At 44.1% G+C, this 17,879-nt stretch overlaps 2 protein-coding genes across 2 annotated transcripts in view; one reads left to right on the plus strand and one right to left on the minus strand.

Annotated features, from left to right (window-relative positions):
* Positions 1-3,356: 3,356 nt before the first annotated feature.
* On the minus strand, positions 3,357-9,226 carry MRPL44 (mitochondrial ribosomal protein L44). Its single transcript, XM_037139227.2, has 4 exons — positions 8,983-9,226; positions 6,927-7,395; positions 4,967-5,145; positions 3,357-3,971 (listed from the first exon to the last, which is right to left on the minus strand). The coding sequence occupies exons 1-4, from the start codon at positions 9,156-9,158 to the stop codon at positions 3,800-3,802; spliced, it is 996 nt and encodes a 331-aa protein (XP_036995122.2). The 5' UTR covers positions 9,159-9,226; the 3' UTR covers positions 3,357-3,799.
* Positions 9,227-13,899: 4,673 nt separating this feature from the next.
* WDFY1 (WD repeat and FYVE domain containing 1) overlaps positions 13,900-17,879 on the plus strand; it is a 38,557-nt gene continuing 34,577 nt past the window's right edge. Inside the window, exon 1 of the mRNA XM_037139226.2 lies at positions 13,900-14,129. Within this exon, the coding sequence (XP_036995121.2) occupies positions 13,993-14,129 (137 nt within the window). The 5' untranslated portion in view covers positions 13,900-13,992. The remainder of the gene's footprint in view (positions 14,130-17,879) is intronic.

The following is a 17,879-nucleotide window of genomic DNA, read 5'->3' on the forward strand; positions in this document are numbered from 1 at the left end:
TCCTTAACCGAAGGGGGAACAATTTAATGTTTTTCATTTTCTCAACTGTTTTTCTCCCAGAGGCTTTTCTCCCGAAACTCTGCGTGTTCTGAGGTCAGGGAGCATGACAGGCTGTCGGGCACACGGAAAGAGCAAGCGAGTGTGGTTGGAGGATGGACCGCAGCAACGCCAAACCGCCTGCTTTTCTTCTCAGGATGGTATGTGCTCGTGATGATGATTTCTGACTGCACAGATTTTCTCCCCGAAGAATTCTTGGTTTGCAAGATGGGATTCAGTCTAACAGTCACTCTTGGTGTTCCAGAGAGAACCATGGCTTTCAGGCGCTCTGAGAGCGAACCAAAGTTGGGGGACCCAAAGCTGCAGGTCCCAGGGGACAAGGGTAGGGGGCTTTACAAACTGAGGTTTGGAGAGACAGCCCAGGGGGCAGCCGAGGGGGAAAGAGTAGGCTTAGGGGTGCAGACGTGGGCGGCACGCTGCCTGCCGGGCACCCTGCGTGGGCGTCCCTGCGCTGGGGGAGTTGTGAGCTGGCCCGCTGGTGAGAGAAACGGCCACATCTGGTTTTGCAAGCTGAGAAGACGGACGATAAGATATCCTTACCTCGGCAGTCAGTGCCTTTTCTTCCATCATCAAAAAAGTAGGAGAAAAACATAGGAAGAAGTGGCCCCCCCCCAAAAAAAGTCTCTTAAAAGTTTTACCTATGGAAGCCCTGACATTTGCCCTCTTCCCAGTAAATAGGAGAGCTGAGCACCCAGACCTGAGCATCAGAGGTAAGTCATCCCTACATGGAATTCTGCACTTTACACCTGCAGGGACAGGTGCACTACCTTCTGCACACATACTCATAGAATGGTAGAGCTGCAAGGGGCCCAGAAAAGTCTCGTTTCACTGTAATCATGTGTCCTACACATACATACATAATCTCTCCTGTGTGGAGAGAAAAGCCGTGTCCCGATCCTGTACTTTGCACACTACTTAGTTGTAAAGTGGAATTACACCACCATCTTGTGGCCAAAAAACATAACATGCTGAACATGATACACAGCCCTTGCTTCCTCCTTGGGAGTCTGAGTTTTTAGTAATATAGTTCACTCTCTCCTGGTCACATAAAACACTTTGCGAGTAATATTTCATATTATATGTACGTATATAATAAAGCACTACATACTAAAAACAGTAAGGCTTATGCATTGAGTCTGTAGACGTCAATCTTACATTTTTGGCTAAGAAACCTTTTTTGGTGCCATTAAATGAGCATTTGGGGCTTAGGGAAGTGGAGTGGGAAGAGATGAGAAAGGGCGTCAGAATCTCAAACTAAATGGCTCTCATGTCTTTCTCCGATGCCCAGTTCAAGTAGCAGTACTTCTATATTCCACCAACTTCCTGTGGTCGTGACAACTGTCTTCCACCAGGGGTGTCCAACCTGCGGCCCAGGATGGCTGTACATAACCCATTATGAAACATTGTTGTGGTAACATATGTGTGGCCCCAGACAACTCTTCTTCCAGTGTGGCCCAGAGACACCAAAAGGTTGGACACCCCTGGTGGACATTAGTCAAAAACCCAGTCTTCCAAATGGTCGCTTAATGTTCTGGTTACACACCCCTTATAACCCACGTTTCTCTTGTCCACCCATAAAACTCATGCAGGATTTATTCTCTTAGAGCAAATTAAATAGTTGTCCAGGTTGGTTCCAAGTTTCAAGACATGTCATATAGAACTGCAGAAGTGAGCTGATTTGTTTTCTACATTCCAGCCTATGATGTGTTCTTGGGTGCTTTTGAAAAGCACAACTTAATTCAGGTGCAAAAAACACTTCACTTAGAAATATAATTTTCCATAAAAAATTTGGATTTCTTTACTTGCAAAAGAGCTTTTCTGCATTAGAGCTAGGTTTGTTGCATAGGTTAGTCAAAGGCATTCAAGGCTTAGAAACTTAAAAATCTAAGGGTGAGGGTACTTGCCCTTGGAGGTTAATAAGGTCGTGCAAACTGCCACGAACAGAAAGTTGGGGTTGCGTTACCAGCACTACTTATAGGGGATGACTGAGTTTGCAACTTCTTTAAAAACCTTTGAAAAAAATGTTCACTGAAATAAAATGTGGATCTTCTACCTGGAACCTGACATGTTGCATGTACTGGATGAGTATGTGGTTGTGGGGCATTTACCATCTTTTGCTTCCCAGGAACTTTCTGTAATAATCTCCTTTCTCCTCTTGCGTCAGTGAGCTACTTATCAATTCACGTTTACTTTTTGTGGACAACACACAGAAGTGTGGCTTGGTCCTCTGTCTGTATTTAATGATTGACTCTCAAAAGAAAGGTGAAGTAATTTACACTTGTCTACCAATTCAACCAATTATGTAACTCTCAAACTTTCCACTCCCAAAAGTCTATGAGCTAGCAGTGATATCTGCAAACTCTCACAAGTTTCACTTTTCTAACCAGTTTGAGAAAAGATTCAAAAGTCCTTCATCTTCCTTTATAAAGATTTTATGCCAAAAATGCTGTTTACACATTTTACCTTTTATAGTCTCAACTGCCAATTCTCATTTTTCCTGTTAATTCCTGAGACTGGCAAACTGATAGACTGAAACTAAAAATTGTTACTGTTGCCAGAACAAGTAACAATTTGTTACTTAAAAGTAACAATTTATTTCTTAAAAAGAAAGAAATCAAAGGGAATTTGCAGGTGGACTAATGAATTGAACACAAAGGATTAAAGAACTGGAAGGACACACTTAAAATTTGTCCTCAACTGAATTAAATGTTAAACACTATAGAATAGTACGTGGTGCGCACTAGGTATAATTACAGTTATGGAATATTAAATTGGTAAATACACAATTTTTTCATTAGATGGCCTCAATACTTTAAGCTGCTTTTGATCTTTATATTTTCCTTTAAAAGGATAAAATATATCTTTTCTGCTATTTATTTTATAGAAGGTGAATGATTAGAGAGTGAATTAGCCCTGGCTGGTGTGGCTCAGTGGATTGAGTGCTGGCCTGCAAAGCAAAGGGCTGCCAGTCTGAGTCCCAGGCAGGGCACATGCCTGGGTTGTGGGCCAGGTCCCCAATACAGGAGTGCATGCGAGGCAACCACACATTGATGTTTCTTTCCCTTTTTTTCTCCCCCTGTTCCCCTCTGTCTAAAAATAAATAAATAAAATTTTTGAAAAAATATAATCAATTAGTACACAGATTTTAAAACCTAGATGGAATCTAGAAATGGTATAAATACCTAGTTGCTACAGTACACACCTTATATTTCTAAAAGTTAAATTATAACATTACTTATTTTAGCTAAAATTATATTAGAGAGGCAAAGTTCATCTGGGTAAATCAAATTAAACTACAATTAAACAATTAGAGAAGAATAACTTTATTGGCATTGCAGCAAAGTTCACATAAAACATACATTCAAATTATACCTCAAAGCTAGAAGGATATAAAATACACTTAATTGTACAAGTTATACACAATAATAAAGTCAAGAACCCAGTAAAAATTTATTGGGAAAACATAAAAAAAGACAACAAAAAATGACTTAAAAAATAAAACACATGCCCTGATGAATACTTGTTTAATTTGAAGAACTCAGTATGAGAAATAAAGCATTTCTCTACAATTTGAACACCTGTGACACCTGTCTCAATGTTTTGCTTATAAATTTCAGGTTCCATCTATAGCTGTACCACCCTGAATGCGCCCGATCTCGTCTGACCTCAGAAGCTAAGCAGGGTCAGGCCTGGGTTGCACTTGGACGGGAGGCGCATTTCAGGTTCCTCCAGCTTCGGCCGGCTAGCCGGCAGTGAGGGTCTTTTCTGCTCTGAAAGCCGCTTTGGGCCTGGAATAGTCCCAAGGCTGTCTGTTCTCCGTGAAGCCGTACAGTTTCCTAAGTGCCACTCGAGCAGCTTCTTCTTCTGCAACCAGAACTGTCTCCCCAGGCCCTTCTGCCATCAACTTCTTGTCACTAGGGTAAAAGAACAGCAGCAGTCTGAAAGTACCTGGTGCGTCACTAAGCACAGTGCACAAGTCAGTTTCACCCTGTAAATCTCATTTTGGCGCCACTACCCGCCAGGAGTAACAGAAATATTCTACCATTGTTTCTTTGGTATTTGTGAACTGCTGACAAGAGAAATGTTTAAGGCTTGCCAGCCTGAGAAGCAAGAAAGTATCTTTCCATTCTTAGTTATCTTAGATATTCACTGTTTATAGTTAACACTCTAACCCACCTGAATTCAGCTGGGGGCAGGTCAACTGTTACTAAGAACACCAGAAAGTTCTGAGCATAAGTTGATGTACATATACGTATACATTTGACAACTAAACCCTTGCTTTTCCAGTCTTGGCTCAGCTAAAGCTGTTGTCAGTGTGGATTGGGGTTAAATCTGTAAAACTTGAGTCAAAACTTTTATTTTTTTTTCCTACAGAAATATTCAGATTAACATATATGCCATGAAATTCTATAGTAATAGTTGGTTATGAAAAGCTACTATAAGCGTGGAAAAAGTGAAGGAATTAAGAAATACAAATTGGCAGTTAAAAGTAGTCACAAGATGTCAAGTACAGCATAAGAAATATAGTCAATAGTATTGTATTAAGTGTGTGTGGTACCAAGTGGGTACTTGAAATATCAGAAGATCACTCTGTAAATCATGTAACTGTCTAACCACTATGCCGTATACCTGAAACCAATATAAAATAATATTGAATGTCAACTGTAATTGAAAAAGAAAATTAAAAAGAAATTCAGGGGAAGTAAAAAAGATACTATTAACAATCCACAGATTACATACCTTTCCCTAAGAATGGCCAGCAGGAAAGGAAGTAGTATACAGATAATCACAGGAATGAGATTTTTAAAAATCTTTTAATGCAATTAGAGGTTTTACTAAGGAATTGTGAAAAATCATTTTTTAAGGTTTCCAAACAATGTTAAGAAATTAAAATTAAACTTTTACTAACCAGTATAAGCCAACAAAAAACACAGGCAAAGCTGTGGTGCTTCCGGACTGCCTGGTAAGTCTGGACTCAGGAGCTGAAATATTTCTTTTCTTCAGTTCTTCCACCAACAGCCCCATGGGATTGACTATATTCCAAATCTCAAAGAGATCTTTTCCAGTTAGCTGGGTAATTAAGAAGTCCTGCACATAAAAATATAATTTATATGCTTAAATTAGTGTAAAGAAAATACATGGACTATAATTCAAAGTATAATTTTAAGAGAAATTAAAAACTTACGGGAAATAAAAGAAAAAAGCACTATTCCTTTGCCTTCCCATATAGTTTTCTCACATAAATTTTATTACGATAATCATCTGCCTGGTGACACTCAAGGCAACACCCGCGTCCTGTGTAGCTCAGGTAGCTCGGTGCCTGGCATGGACAACGGGACAATTCAAACCTGTCCGTTCTGGGATGGGAAACAAACAAAAATGAAACTAAACTAAACAAATGCTCATGACTTAGGCAAAGGTCTCTGAATTATCTAAGAGGCTCTACACCTGGAACTGTCAAAGGGGCAGGAAAACATGGTGAGCAAGTATTTCCAGAATGCTCTCACAACTACCTCACAGAAATCTTGAAAAAATGACAGAAAATTGTTGAGAGGGTTCTAAGACTCCGAAGAAGAGAGGGCAATTAAAAAAGAGAGAGAGAAGAAATGGAAATAAAGGGAGGACTTGTGAGAACGTCTTTAGAAAAAGCTATTTAATTCTGGGAGGGCAAAGCAGGGGACATTTTCCTTTTCCCCGCGAGCCCAGGGGTCTTGACAGTGTCCACGACCTCCGACCTGGGGCAGGGGTGGACGTTCTGGCAGCCAACACTGTTCCTGGCTTAAAGGCAGGAGGCCATCAGGGGCCGCCTGCAGCGGTGGAGGGAAGTCTGTAGCGGACGTCTCAGGTACAAACTCGAGGACCTGATGTGGGACTCACAGAGGGTGGCCATTTTTAAAGAATCTATCCAGGAAACCACACGCCAAGAAGAGCAGGAGCAGCCCACACCATATCAAGGAGCACGGCTGGAAGGTTCCAGCAGGGGACGCAGCGCCCATTAGAGCCTGTTCCCAATGTCGACCAGGCTCAGAAAGCAATGCACTAACTCACAGTCCACAAGCCAAGTACAAATCTGTTAACATACCTGCTTCCCAAAGGCAGACCTATCACAGGCCTTAACAGGGGAAACAAGACAGGTTTTACCTATGAATGAAGCCCGAGTGTTGGTAAATACAGATACCCTTCTCTATAAAAATCATCAAACTGTGTCAAAACTAAATGGATAGATTCCAACAGCAAGGGATGCTGGTTTAAAAGTCCCACATGCAAATGTCTGAATCAAGACTGGTTTGGTTTTTTTTTTAACTTACGGTGATTGTATGGACTTTTCATTATGTAAGAGTAACCAAAAACTCATGCTTTCCTCCAATGCAGAGGATAAAAATTCTCTCAGTTAATGACTTCAAAAAGGACAGTGGCAGCCAAGTCATATGGATCACATTTCGTTTTAATTAGCTAAGCTGCTGGCTCACTCAAAGCTAGATGTACGTCACTGGAAATCAAAAATCCAAGATTTTATTACTGACGGTTCCAAAGCACACTGGGCCCTCCAGAGATTCCTTCTGTCTCATTCATTCACTACACAGCTACTAAGCATCGACTACGTGGGCAGTATCCTTGGACCTCGGGGTGCAAAACTAAAGACATAGCTTGCAGGCCTTACAAATTCACAAGCCAGCATTTCATATTCACTCCTGGTAAGGTCCTCAATGAGACATAACTGGAATAATTAACATACTACCATGAAAAAGCTCGAGGTCTCTCTCATTTCACAAACAACCTTCCAAGGTCATATTGCACAGATATGAATGACAAAAAGAAACTTTTCTATCTCAGATTTGTCCTGGTACGTGCAATTAATAATGACCTACCCTGATGAAAAGCGCAGTCCTCTCAGGTCCGCTGCTCTGTAGCAGGGCTCCAATCACTGCAAAGAAGGTCTGCTGTAACACAGTCGAGGGGACTGGAAATTCCGCACTCAGAGTGAGCTGCTCCACAGCCAAGTTTCTAGCCACGTGACACACAACTTCCTCGCCAGTGAGAAAGTCAACAAGGCTCTGAATGCCTTCAGCAGGCAAGTGCGGGAATGCATCCTCAAGAAATTGTGTGAGGCACGTTTGTGAAAAAGAGGACCCTTGTCCAGAGAGTTCTTGATTGTCTTTAATATTCAGAAGAACAGCTTCTTTCTCTATTCCAAGCTTTTGACGCTTGGCCTCCTCACTTTTAATATAGCAGCTATTAACAAATGCAGTTTTGAGGAGATCTAAGGAAAAGGTTTCCTGTAGCCGGTGTCCAAATGCTTGTATTTCAGCGTGGTAGTCCCAGTTGGGCTTCTCCGACCTGAAAACGTGAAACAGAGGACAGCTGATAGATGGCAAGGAAAACAATGGGATGTTACTATGGTGCAAAGATTTTTCATTGATGATGTAATTATGTTAATTATATAAAAGAAATTTCACAAAACTTTCACTTTAGTGCCATGCTTTGATTTTTTAAAAGTTAAAATTCAAGTCAGATGATTATTTGTTCTTTGCTAGACACACTGTTGGAATATTTTTGCCTTTGAGCCAAGTGTTACATTAAAGCGCTCTGACCATGCAACTACACTTAATACCTAGGTGTGAAATACAAATGATAATTTCACAGGCTCAAGCCATAAACAATAAATACACTGTATTTATCATATATTTTACTGAAAACATCCATTTAATTTAGCAATTTAGAAGTAGGTTAGAAGTTCAAAATCATTCCCAAGAATGACTGAAAGGTTTTTTTAAAAAGACTATTAACCTAAAATAAAACTTTTAAGTAAAAGAGGGAAGCAAAGTTTAAAGATCTGAATTATAAATAATAAAATGTGTATGTAATCCACAAATTTCTCCCAACTATAAAATCCTAAAATGACCAACCTCACAATAATCAGAGAAATGTGAATTAAAAATAAATATTAGGAAAAGATGTTAATGCTTGTGTTCAAACAGTACAGGAATATGAACATGCATATTCCTACTGGTAGGTGTATAAACCGCATTACCTAACGTCTTTTTAGCGGGGTGGAGGGCAACATTAAAGTAGCTGTCGAAATTTCTTTTTTTTTAAAGATTTTATTTATTCATTTTTAAAGAGAGGGAAAGGGAAAGAGAAAGAGAGGGAGAGAAATATCAGTGTGTGGTTGCCTCTGGAGTGGCCCCCTCTGGGGACCTGACCTGCAACCCAGGCATGTGCCCCAACCCGGGTATCTAACCGGCAACTCTTTGGTTCGCAGCCCACACTTAATCCATTGAGCCACACACCAGCCAGGGCCGAAATTTCATACTAAATCTCCAAAGGAGTAATAACTTCAAAGCTATTGACTACTACATCAGTTGTAATAGCAATAATATGGAACTCAAATGCCCGTTAAGTGTAGCCACAAAAGAGCAAAGTGCATCTATTTGTACTGCCATGACAAGACGTCAGACACATTATTTGAGAGAAAAAGATGCAAAATCTCGTGTACAGTGGGATCTGATTTGGTCCTATGAAGATCTGCGTCTCTTTCGACCAGAGCTTCTATTACTGAAACAAGATTAATTAGAGCAAAAACCTAAATTTAAAATGTTTCCCTTTTACTCTAGACAGTGGAATTGTGGTGAAATACACTTAATTTTTTCTTCCTTCAAATCGCAATGCTGTGGAGCGCTTTCTTCCCTTATCGCAGTTGACAGGCTTCTAAATGGGAGTTCCAACGGGAGCGCGGCACAAATCCAGCATCTTCGGCTCAGTCCACGCGTCCTCGTCGCGTGAGTATTTACATCGCAAACCTCCTAGGCTCGAACCAGGCGCGCGTTAGCGACGAAGGACCGCTCCCCGCCGCCCGGCCGAAGCCAAGCGGGAGGTCCCGGCTCCTCCATCGTCCCCCTGACCCCTTCCCCAGGCGGCCCCTACCGGCGGACGGGCGGCGGCGGGTTCCGGAGCAGACGCCGCCGCTCCAACTCCTTCTGGAAGCGGACGGCTGCGCGGAAGTCCTTCACCCCCCGAGCTGGCGGGGGTCGAGGAGGGATGGCCGGTGTCAGGAGGCAGCGAGGGCCCCGCAACAGCAGCTTGACCAACCCGGATGCCATTGCAGGGGACGGGGCAGTGGAGGGAGGAAGGAAAAACGTCGGAACAGTGTGGCGGTAACACAGCACCGTCGGAATTGGGGTGCTAAGGTAGGCAGGGGCGGGGCCAGCGTCCAGTGGGCGGGGCGGCCGCGGCGGAGTGCCACTGCGCATGAGCGAGCGCGGGTCCTGCCCAAAGCTCGCGATCGCTCTTGGGTGAGTAGGTAGTGAAGGGCGTTTGGATCCAGAAATTTAGGAAGGAGGTTGCTTCACCTTGTAAGTTGTCCCTTGTTCCTTCCTTTCTCGCTAAAGCAAAACAAAAAAAACTTGTTTTACGTTGAGTTTATAGAAAACACTAGTTCAAAAAAAAAAAGTACATCCCAGCAACATATATTTAGTCTTAGTTCCAGAATAAATGGAGCAACTATTCACCTGGTCTGTCTCAAAAAAAAACCTTCGTTTCAGGAGTCCTAGACAAAGAGTTACTGACTTAGCTGAAATTGAAACTTTTAGTTTAAAACAACCTTTAAAAAAGGCACTAGAAAAAAAGAGGATAAGGGGGAAAATACATCAACATGGGAACAGTGGATGTATATGTCTTTTCTAAAATCTTGCACTCTTAGCCTTATTATATTGCTGGCCTACCAAGCTTAACATAACTTTTTAAAAATGTAATATTAATTTGCAAAGGATGACTTGTCTGAATTCCCAATTTTGAGCTGCCTGCTGAACATCTAGACCCTCAAAGAACCTCCTTCTGCAGTCTCTCTTCTGGTTGTGGGCATGGGCCTGCCTTGAAAGTCACCCAGACTGGGCTCCTATGTTGGACCCCGGTTGGAACAAATCAACTGAAAAAATAAAGGAAATGTGGAGGACTTGAATACTGACAAGTTTTTTAAAAATAACCAGAGAGTTATTGGAGGTTTACAATGGTGGCACTTTATTTTTGTTTTTAAAGTCTTTACTGTTTAGACATTTATGCTGAAATATTCACTTGTGAAAAATAAGCTACCTCAGATTCTCAAAATATTCAGGGTGGGAGTAGGTGGAGTTAATCTTAAAATAATCATGGCCCTGAGTTGGTGTCAAAAATTAAATTTAATGTAATTTAAAGAATAAAATGCAGATTAAGCCAGTCTTCTGCTCAAACTCTCCAATGGTTTTCCATCTCACTTAAAGAAAAAACTGTGTGTGTGTGGGGGGTGGTCTGCTTGCAGCCCCCCCCTCACCCAGCACCACACCCACCACAGATGAGATTAAGTCTGCTTGGGGAGGAAAGGTGGCCAGTCTCTCAAAGGAGAAGGGCCACGAGCATTTTCCTCACTGGGCTTTTGTTGGGTTCATTTGCACAGAAATACAGGTGAAGCTCATCAACCATTGTCCGGCAGTAAGGATCAAACAATAGATAACATATAAAGAACTATGAGGGCTTATTCTCAGTCAGGGTCAGTTAGCTAAAGGGCTACAAATCTTTGGGAAACAAACTCATTTCCTGATCAGACCCTTATCATTTAATTAAGAGCATTCTTAGCAAAGCAGGTTTCTCAGGATTTTATGTATTCTTTCTTAAGCCTGATCACCTGGGGAACCCGCCCTTTCCAGCACAGGGCTGCACTGCCCTCTGTCATTGTTTCAGGCTTAAGTCAGGCAGGGGAAGTAAGGCAGCCAAGAGATTAGGAGACTTCTCACAGACAGAATGAGGACTCGGGCTATGTCAAAGCTGAGGGGTGAGGGTCCATCACCCCCTTTTGCTATGGCCCCCCCAAGTACATTCCTGGGGGCCCCATCATCGTGCCTGTGTTAGGTCATTCTTCCCTTGAGGAATCTTACCCATAAGTGGCTAACGGATCAAGAATTGGGGGCCAGGCAGGGAGAAGTAAAAGAAGCAGAGGTGGCGCCCCTGCCAGGGGGATAAGTTTTGTCTCCATAGTGGCTTATGGTCTGAAGGTCACTCACTCAGCCTTAGCCATGTGGGGTACAGCTTCTGAAACCAGGCGGGGCAGTTCCCAACAAAAAACCAAAGTCCTTTCATTCCTCAGGCCTGACATGGTCTGTCTGGTGATCGTTCTGTACTCATTTCTGTCTGCACTTCTCACCCAGTCTTCTCCAGCAACCTAGCCATCTTGCTAATCCTAGAAACCCTGAGGACTTCCCTCACCGTAGAGCCTTAAGCACTCGCTGTCTCCTTTTCCAGGCCAGCACTTCTCCCATATTTCTACAGAGCGTACTTCCTCCTCTCCTTCTTGGCTAAAGATGTCACCTTCGCCCTGAAGCCTTCCCTGGCCATCTGTCTCAGGTTGCATTCTCCAGAAGCAGATGCTGAGACAGAAGTTGGCACACAGGGTGTTTATTAGGGATCCATAGCTGTGAAGGGAGCTGTAACAGGAGTAGGCCGATGAAGTCACCTGCAATGCAGGCCTGGCAAAGCGTCACCCAATCCCAGAGAGAGTTCTGAAGCCAGTATTGCTCATTAGTGTGTCCTGGGCAGGTTGCAGTGGCCCTGCCTTTATACTCATGTCTCATTTAGTTACTGAATTCAGGCTGCCCCATGGAGGGGTGGCTCTCTGCAGCTAAGGCAGACTCTGAAAGAGATGAAAGCTGGAGAATGCCTGCTGAGCACCCCTCTTCCACGAAGGCGGATGGGTGGCGAGTACCTCCAGATCTAACACACCACACTGTGTAAAATCGCAACACTTCCTAGAGTCCCTATCAACCTTCCCAGCTTTATTTTCTCGACAGCATTTAATATCTGTTCATGTACTATGGACTTTATTTATTTTGTTTATTATCTGGTTCTTTCACTGTAACAGAAGTTCTAATGATAGAGAGGTTTTGTCTCACTTAAGCACAGCTGCCTTTAGAATGGTGCTGGCCTCACCTCAGGCACTCAACAAATAAACATTTGTTATTGGAAAAAAAGTTGTCCAGTAGCTTGTTTAGTCATGAAACTGTACAGGCCTTACAAGAACCATGTCGATTCATCTTGACAGTGCATGGCATGTAGTAGGTGTACAATACACATCTGTTGAATCGATGAATAAATATGTCCATGAATGGACATTAACTTCATTATAAGAAAGTACTAGTACAGTGCTCTCCAACAGAAATACTCAGCCACATCTATAATTTAAAAATTTTAGCCATAAGAAATAAGTAAAATTAATATTAATATCTAAGATGTATCATAAAGCATCTTTAAAGATGCTTATGAAGTCACCTTGTCTGACGTTTATGTTCCACAGGAATAAGCTGTGAGCACCTGGCCAACTCCTAGCGACATGGAAACCTGGCTGCTAGTACCAGGCTAGGTAACCGAGGTCAAGGCAGCCTTTCTCTTTGGCATAGCTATGTGACCTTAAGCAAGTGATTTCACTTCCCCCTGGTTCCATTTTCTTATCTCTAAAGTGAGAATGTAAGAGCAATTCTCTCTCCATTTCCTAACATTGTTATCGGTAATAAAGGAGTAATCCATGTAAGGAAATTGGGGTAGCGTCTAGTATGTGTAGTTGCTGCTCAGTGGGTGTCACCTACTGTCTCTCAAAGACTCTCAACTGCACTATACGTTTTCACGCAAACATCTGAAATGAAGGTGTCTTCCGAATAATGGCTTTTTAGAATGAAGACAATGTAATATTATTATTTGCTGAAGTCCCGGTTCGGGGGACAATTTCTCTCCCCTGACAACTGCTCAATCCATTCTGGGGTAAGGGACTCTAATTTTTTTAAATTGTTGTCCAAATATAGTTTTCTGTCTTTTACTCCCATCCCAGCCCCCACCCCGTGCTCCCCACCTCCCTCCCATTTCCACCCCCCTTAGTTTTTGTCCATGTGTCCTTTATACTTATTCCTGTAAACTCTTCCCCTTTTCTCCTGAAATTTCCTCCCCTCTCTTCTCTGGTCACTGTCAGCCTGTGACCAAGACGTTATTTTTTGTGGACGAAAAGAGGTCACATACCAAACTTGACAAGCTCAGGGGAGGCCTACGTGGTGGCCTTACGAACTCAGAGATCCAAAGTAACCACATAGCATAGGATGGTCTGAACATAAAAGTTCTTAACTGAAAGCAATTCATGGTGGACAGTGACATCCTAGGCCTGTAGTTTCCTTGACAAAGGTCAATCTTTACCTCAAGTGAGCCCGTCTGTTGTCTTGGTGTATCTAAGATAACATACCTTTGAAAGACCATGAAAATCTTGTCCAGACCCTTCAGAGCATGAGACAACAGAACCCCTCATTGTTATGTGGTACCCCCAATACCATCTCTATGTGTTGTATGTAAATGGTAATTAACTATGCCGAGCCCACCAACGGAAAAGATGTATGTTTCTCCGTTTTACTTTTTACCTAATCCCAGAGATTTCCCCACGTTGCTTTCTCCTGCCCCCTTAATCTACCACTAATAGATTTCTTGTAACCCTCTTTATGGCTCCTTTTATTCTAATGTGTAAGATTCGAAACTGACATTCTCCGGAGCATTTTCTCAATCTGTTTAGATTTTGCCTCCTGGAAACTGTACTCAGTTTGGCTCAAATAAACTAATAAACTCTTACAAGGCTTTTCCTTACGCTGTTTGTTTGTTTGTTTGTTTGTTTGTTTTACCTTTACATTTTCAACCTTTATAACTCTCCCTACTTCCGGGCAAACAAACGTCCTCTGTGGCTCTGTGCCGGCTTTGTGAATTTAGCTGCGCTTCTCCTCGCGGCAATACGGTGCCTTGTAAGCGCAGCCTTCGGGAGTTTACGGCAGCGCGGCGCCCACGAGGCTCCGGAGCCCTGGCAAACCGACGCTCCCGCCCGCCCCGCCCGCCCCGCGGTCAGCTGATGGGCCGCCAGCCCCGGGAGGCTGCCGCCGCGCGAACATGGCGGCCGAGATCCACTCCAGGCCGCAGAGTAGCCGCCCGGTGCTGCTGAGCAAGATCGAGGGGCACCAGGACGCAGTCACGGCCGCGCTGCTCATCCCAAAGGAGGACGGCGTGATCACCGCCAGCGAAGACAGGTCGGGCGCGGGGCGCAGGAGCGACGGGGGCGGCCAGTCCTCCCGCAGGCGACGGGGTGTAGGGGCGGCGGGTCTCCCGGCCCCGGGCCTCTCCGCTTAGGGACGTCCCCGGTACCTAGGACGCGCGGCCCGCTGCGCCCCTCTGTCTGCTGCAACTCCAGGTTCCCACCCGCAAGCCCTCCAGTTTCGATTCCGGTCCCGGACCTCGGTCCCTGCCACGCCCCTCGGGGACCCCTGACACCCTCCATCTGGGGAACCTCAGTTCCCGGGTGCCACTGCTCCCTTCTAGCTGGGGATCCCCGTCCCAATACATCCCTCCAGCCTCAGACTAGTCTGGGACCCCCGACGCCTGCCTGGCGTGTCCCGTCCCCCCCCCCCCCCTTCCATCTCCGGACCCCAGTCCCCGCCTCTCCTTTGTGGGATTTTGTCCCGAGCTGTTGAGTTCCAAGCCTCCCTCTCCAGAGCCAGGAGGACGGGCGGCCGGTTACGGCGCGTCCTGGTTTCCGGGATTCCCTGATGGCAGCAAAAACCTCCAGGGCTTTCACTCTCTTCTTCACTGTGGGCTTTAGACATCTCTTTTGCGCAACACCAAGGTCCCAAGATAATTTATTTTGCACAGCTTCTAGAGCCACCTGAACTCTTATTTACTAGGTTTTTTTTTTTCCCCACCTGAAAGCGATTCATTTTTTAAAAAGCCTTAGATGCCTTTATTTTCAAGGACATTTTACATTACCACCATAGTGGAAAACCAGTATCACTTGCCATAAAGAATTAGACTAATAGCTGAAAAATGTTCATCTGTGTGCACCTAGTGTCAACTCCTTTTTGTATTGGGACGACTTGCATTGAATGCCCACTGGACTTTGGGAAACACTGATACAACCCGATTTTCTCATTTTACCCAAGAGAAAACTGAGGACCATGAAGAGTCGAGACTCCAGCTCCCTGGTCTTCCCAGGGCTACACGATTGATTGGAGAGATACTTACTTAAAACTTTAGCATGTTTATAACCCTCAACGTTAAAAAGGGTTAGTGCTTTCCTGTGGGAGTTTGGAGGAAATGACTGATGTTTATTGCATGAAACTGTTTCCTTGGTACAGTGAGTGGTCTTAAATGGTGATATTCCAAAAGTTGAAAGGCTTTCTGGAAGAGAGTGTACTGCTGTTCTCTCAAAAAGGGAGGTGTAGCGTCCAGCTTTTTGTAATCATGATGTGGAAGTAACTAACTTGGAGAGCCTGTCCTACATGGGAAGCGGGAACCTGAACACACACACACACCCCCCACCCGTGCCTATTTGGGCTCTGTATTTTGTTTTCAGGTGAGTTCATTGTGAGCAGGCTGTGGCCTCTTCCTGCCAATTTACAAGGCAAGAAAGGGGGTACGTGAGTCCTAAGAAGAAAAGAGAAATGTGAAAAAAAGGATAGAATAAATGAAATTTGCATGATAGGAACATAAATAAGGGCACTTCATATAAGTACCTTATAGCTGTTTATATTCAGTAAAATGTTTTATTTATGACTCATGCATGTTGGGTAAATTGCTGAATATTTGAGATCGGCCAGGTGCACTGCTGCTAAGTGTCTTCTGGGGAGTGGTGACACAGCTGCTCGGGGACCGAAATGTTCTGGGGGAGCCTTAGATCAGCTCCTGTTTTCACTCGGGCACAGCAGGGCCCAGGCAGGTGACTGGACCAGGTGAGGGGCGGCACCTTGGGCTTCTGATTTGTGTTTCAGGCCCGTGGAACTACCCTGAAAGGAAGACAGCCTTTTTAGCCAGGGCAACATCGTATGAGATCAATGAGAGAGCATGGTTGTGGGTTCATGTTTTTGTTTTTGTTTTTTTGTGTGTGTGGTTTTTTGGCGGTTGGTTTTTACATTGTTGTAAATATGTGTTAGACTCTCAATCATTCATTTGTTCACTTATTCACTCATTCACATATTTAGAAATACTGAGCTTATTGAGTACCGGCCCTAGGGATACAACAGGGATTAAAAGCCACAGTACCTGCCCTTGTGTATCCTCTGATTCATTGGTTTTTATGGCCTCTGACCTGATGGAACCAGCATGTTGAGGAAACAGAATACTAATTGCCCTTACTCATCAAACAAGCACTTATTGGACACTTACTGTGTACAGATTTATGGGATAGGGAGACAGCTGACTCCAAAATCACTGTTTCCAAAGGGCTGGATGGTATAGGGAGGAGATGGCCCTGTGCTCTCAGCTTTCAGGTGCTGGGAAGATAGGAAGGAGTGTCATTGGGTGAGGGCCAGGGTTTAAAAAAAAAATTGGCTTGCACCTTTTCTCTACAACCTCCGCTTTAATGCTCAGAAGAGTAGCTTTTAACCTTTAAAGTAAGGTCTGGCCCTGGCTGGTGTGGCTCAGTAGATTGATCACGGGCCTGGGAACCAAAGGGTTGCCTTTTCGACTCCCAGTCAGGGCACATGTCTGGATTGCAGGCCAGGTCCCCAGTGGGGGGCGTGTGAGAGGCAGCGACACATTGATGTTTCTCTCCCTCTTTCCTTCCCCCTCTCTCTAAATATAAATAACTAAATAAAATGAAGTAAGGTCCAGCTGAAGTTGATTCATTTATAAAAGCAGAAAGCAGTAAGAACTGACTGAGAACATTTTGAGAGGAAATGGACATGATGGGAGGGTTGTCCTGAATTTCGTGTCCATTTTTCCAAACTCTAGGCCAGCGACTCTCAGCAGGAGTGACTTTGCCCCCAGGGGACATTTGGCAACATCCTGAGACGTTTTGGTTGTCATCACTGGAGGAGAGTACCACTAGCACCCAGTTGGATGCTGCCCAACATCCAACAACACACAGGATGGTCCCTCATAGAAAGAATTGCTCTCCAGCCCCAGAAGGTAGTAGTGCGGAGGATGAGGAACCCTGGCCTGGGCTAAATGTACTTGTTTATCTGGTCTCTGTAGATGGTAGTTCTCAAACTTGAGCGAGCATCAGATTCATGTGGAAGTCTCGATAACAGATGGCTAGGCCCCGCCCCAGAGATTCTGATTCAGTAAGTGCAGGGCGGAGCCCAAGAGTTTGCATTTCTGCCAAGTTCACTGTGTTGCTGATTGCCGGTGCTGTTGGTCCCACACTGTGAGAACCACTACTCTACGTTGAAGACCAGCGATTGGCCGCTTTGCTTGGCTGCAGAGACTCGCAGGGACATGAAACCGTGTGTGCCCTGTTTTCTATTTTGGTCAGTTTCCGGGATGTATTTCCCAGGAGTCATTCACATGTACCCACCTATTTCCCAGTGAAACTGAACTGTACATGACAGAGCTAAATACAAATAATGCCCCCAAAGGTGTTAAACCAGTGGGCAGCATTGAGCTTCACTCCATCTTACCTGGAGTCACTGGCCATGGTTTGGGCAGTGAGCCTAGATGTCTAATCAGGAGTGTTCAAGGGGTTAACAATGGCTGTATTCTGCTGTATGCATCCATTTCTGTATGTTCCGGGGTAACAGATGCCCTGAGCTCTTGTGTTTGAACTTCATTCTCCCACTAAACCCATATTAGTATTTTTAGCTGTAGTTTTAAGTTGCCTGTACTTTGGAACTAGAATACTTGAGTATGCCTAGTTTTCAAAATATAAAATGGTACATTTGTAAAGTTTTTAAAAACTGGAGTCAGTAGAGTGTGACTCTTTCTGGTCAGGAAGCTGTAAAAATGACACAGCCTCAGCATTGAGTTCAAGGCTTTGAACTGCAGCCATCATTTTTCCAGTGGGGAAG

This window comes from Artibeus jamaicensis, unplaced genomic scaffold (genome assembly GCF_021234435.1).
Source record: "Artibeus jamaicensis isolate MK-2021 breed Jamaican fruit bat unplaced genomic scaffold, CSHL_Jam_final contig_1015, whole genome shotgun sequence".
Classification (NCBI taxonomy): Eukaryota; Metazoa; Chordata; class Mammalia; order Chiroptera; family Phyllostomidae; genus Artibeus; species Artibeus jamaicensis.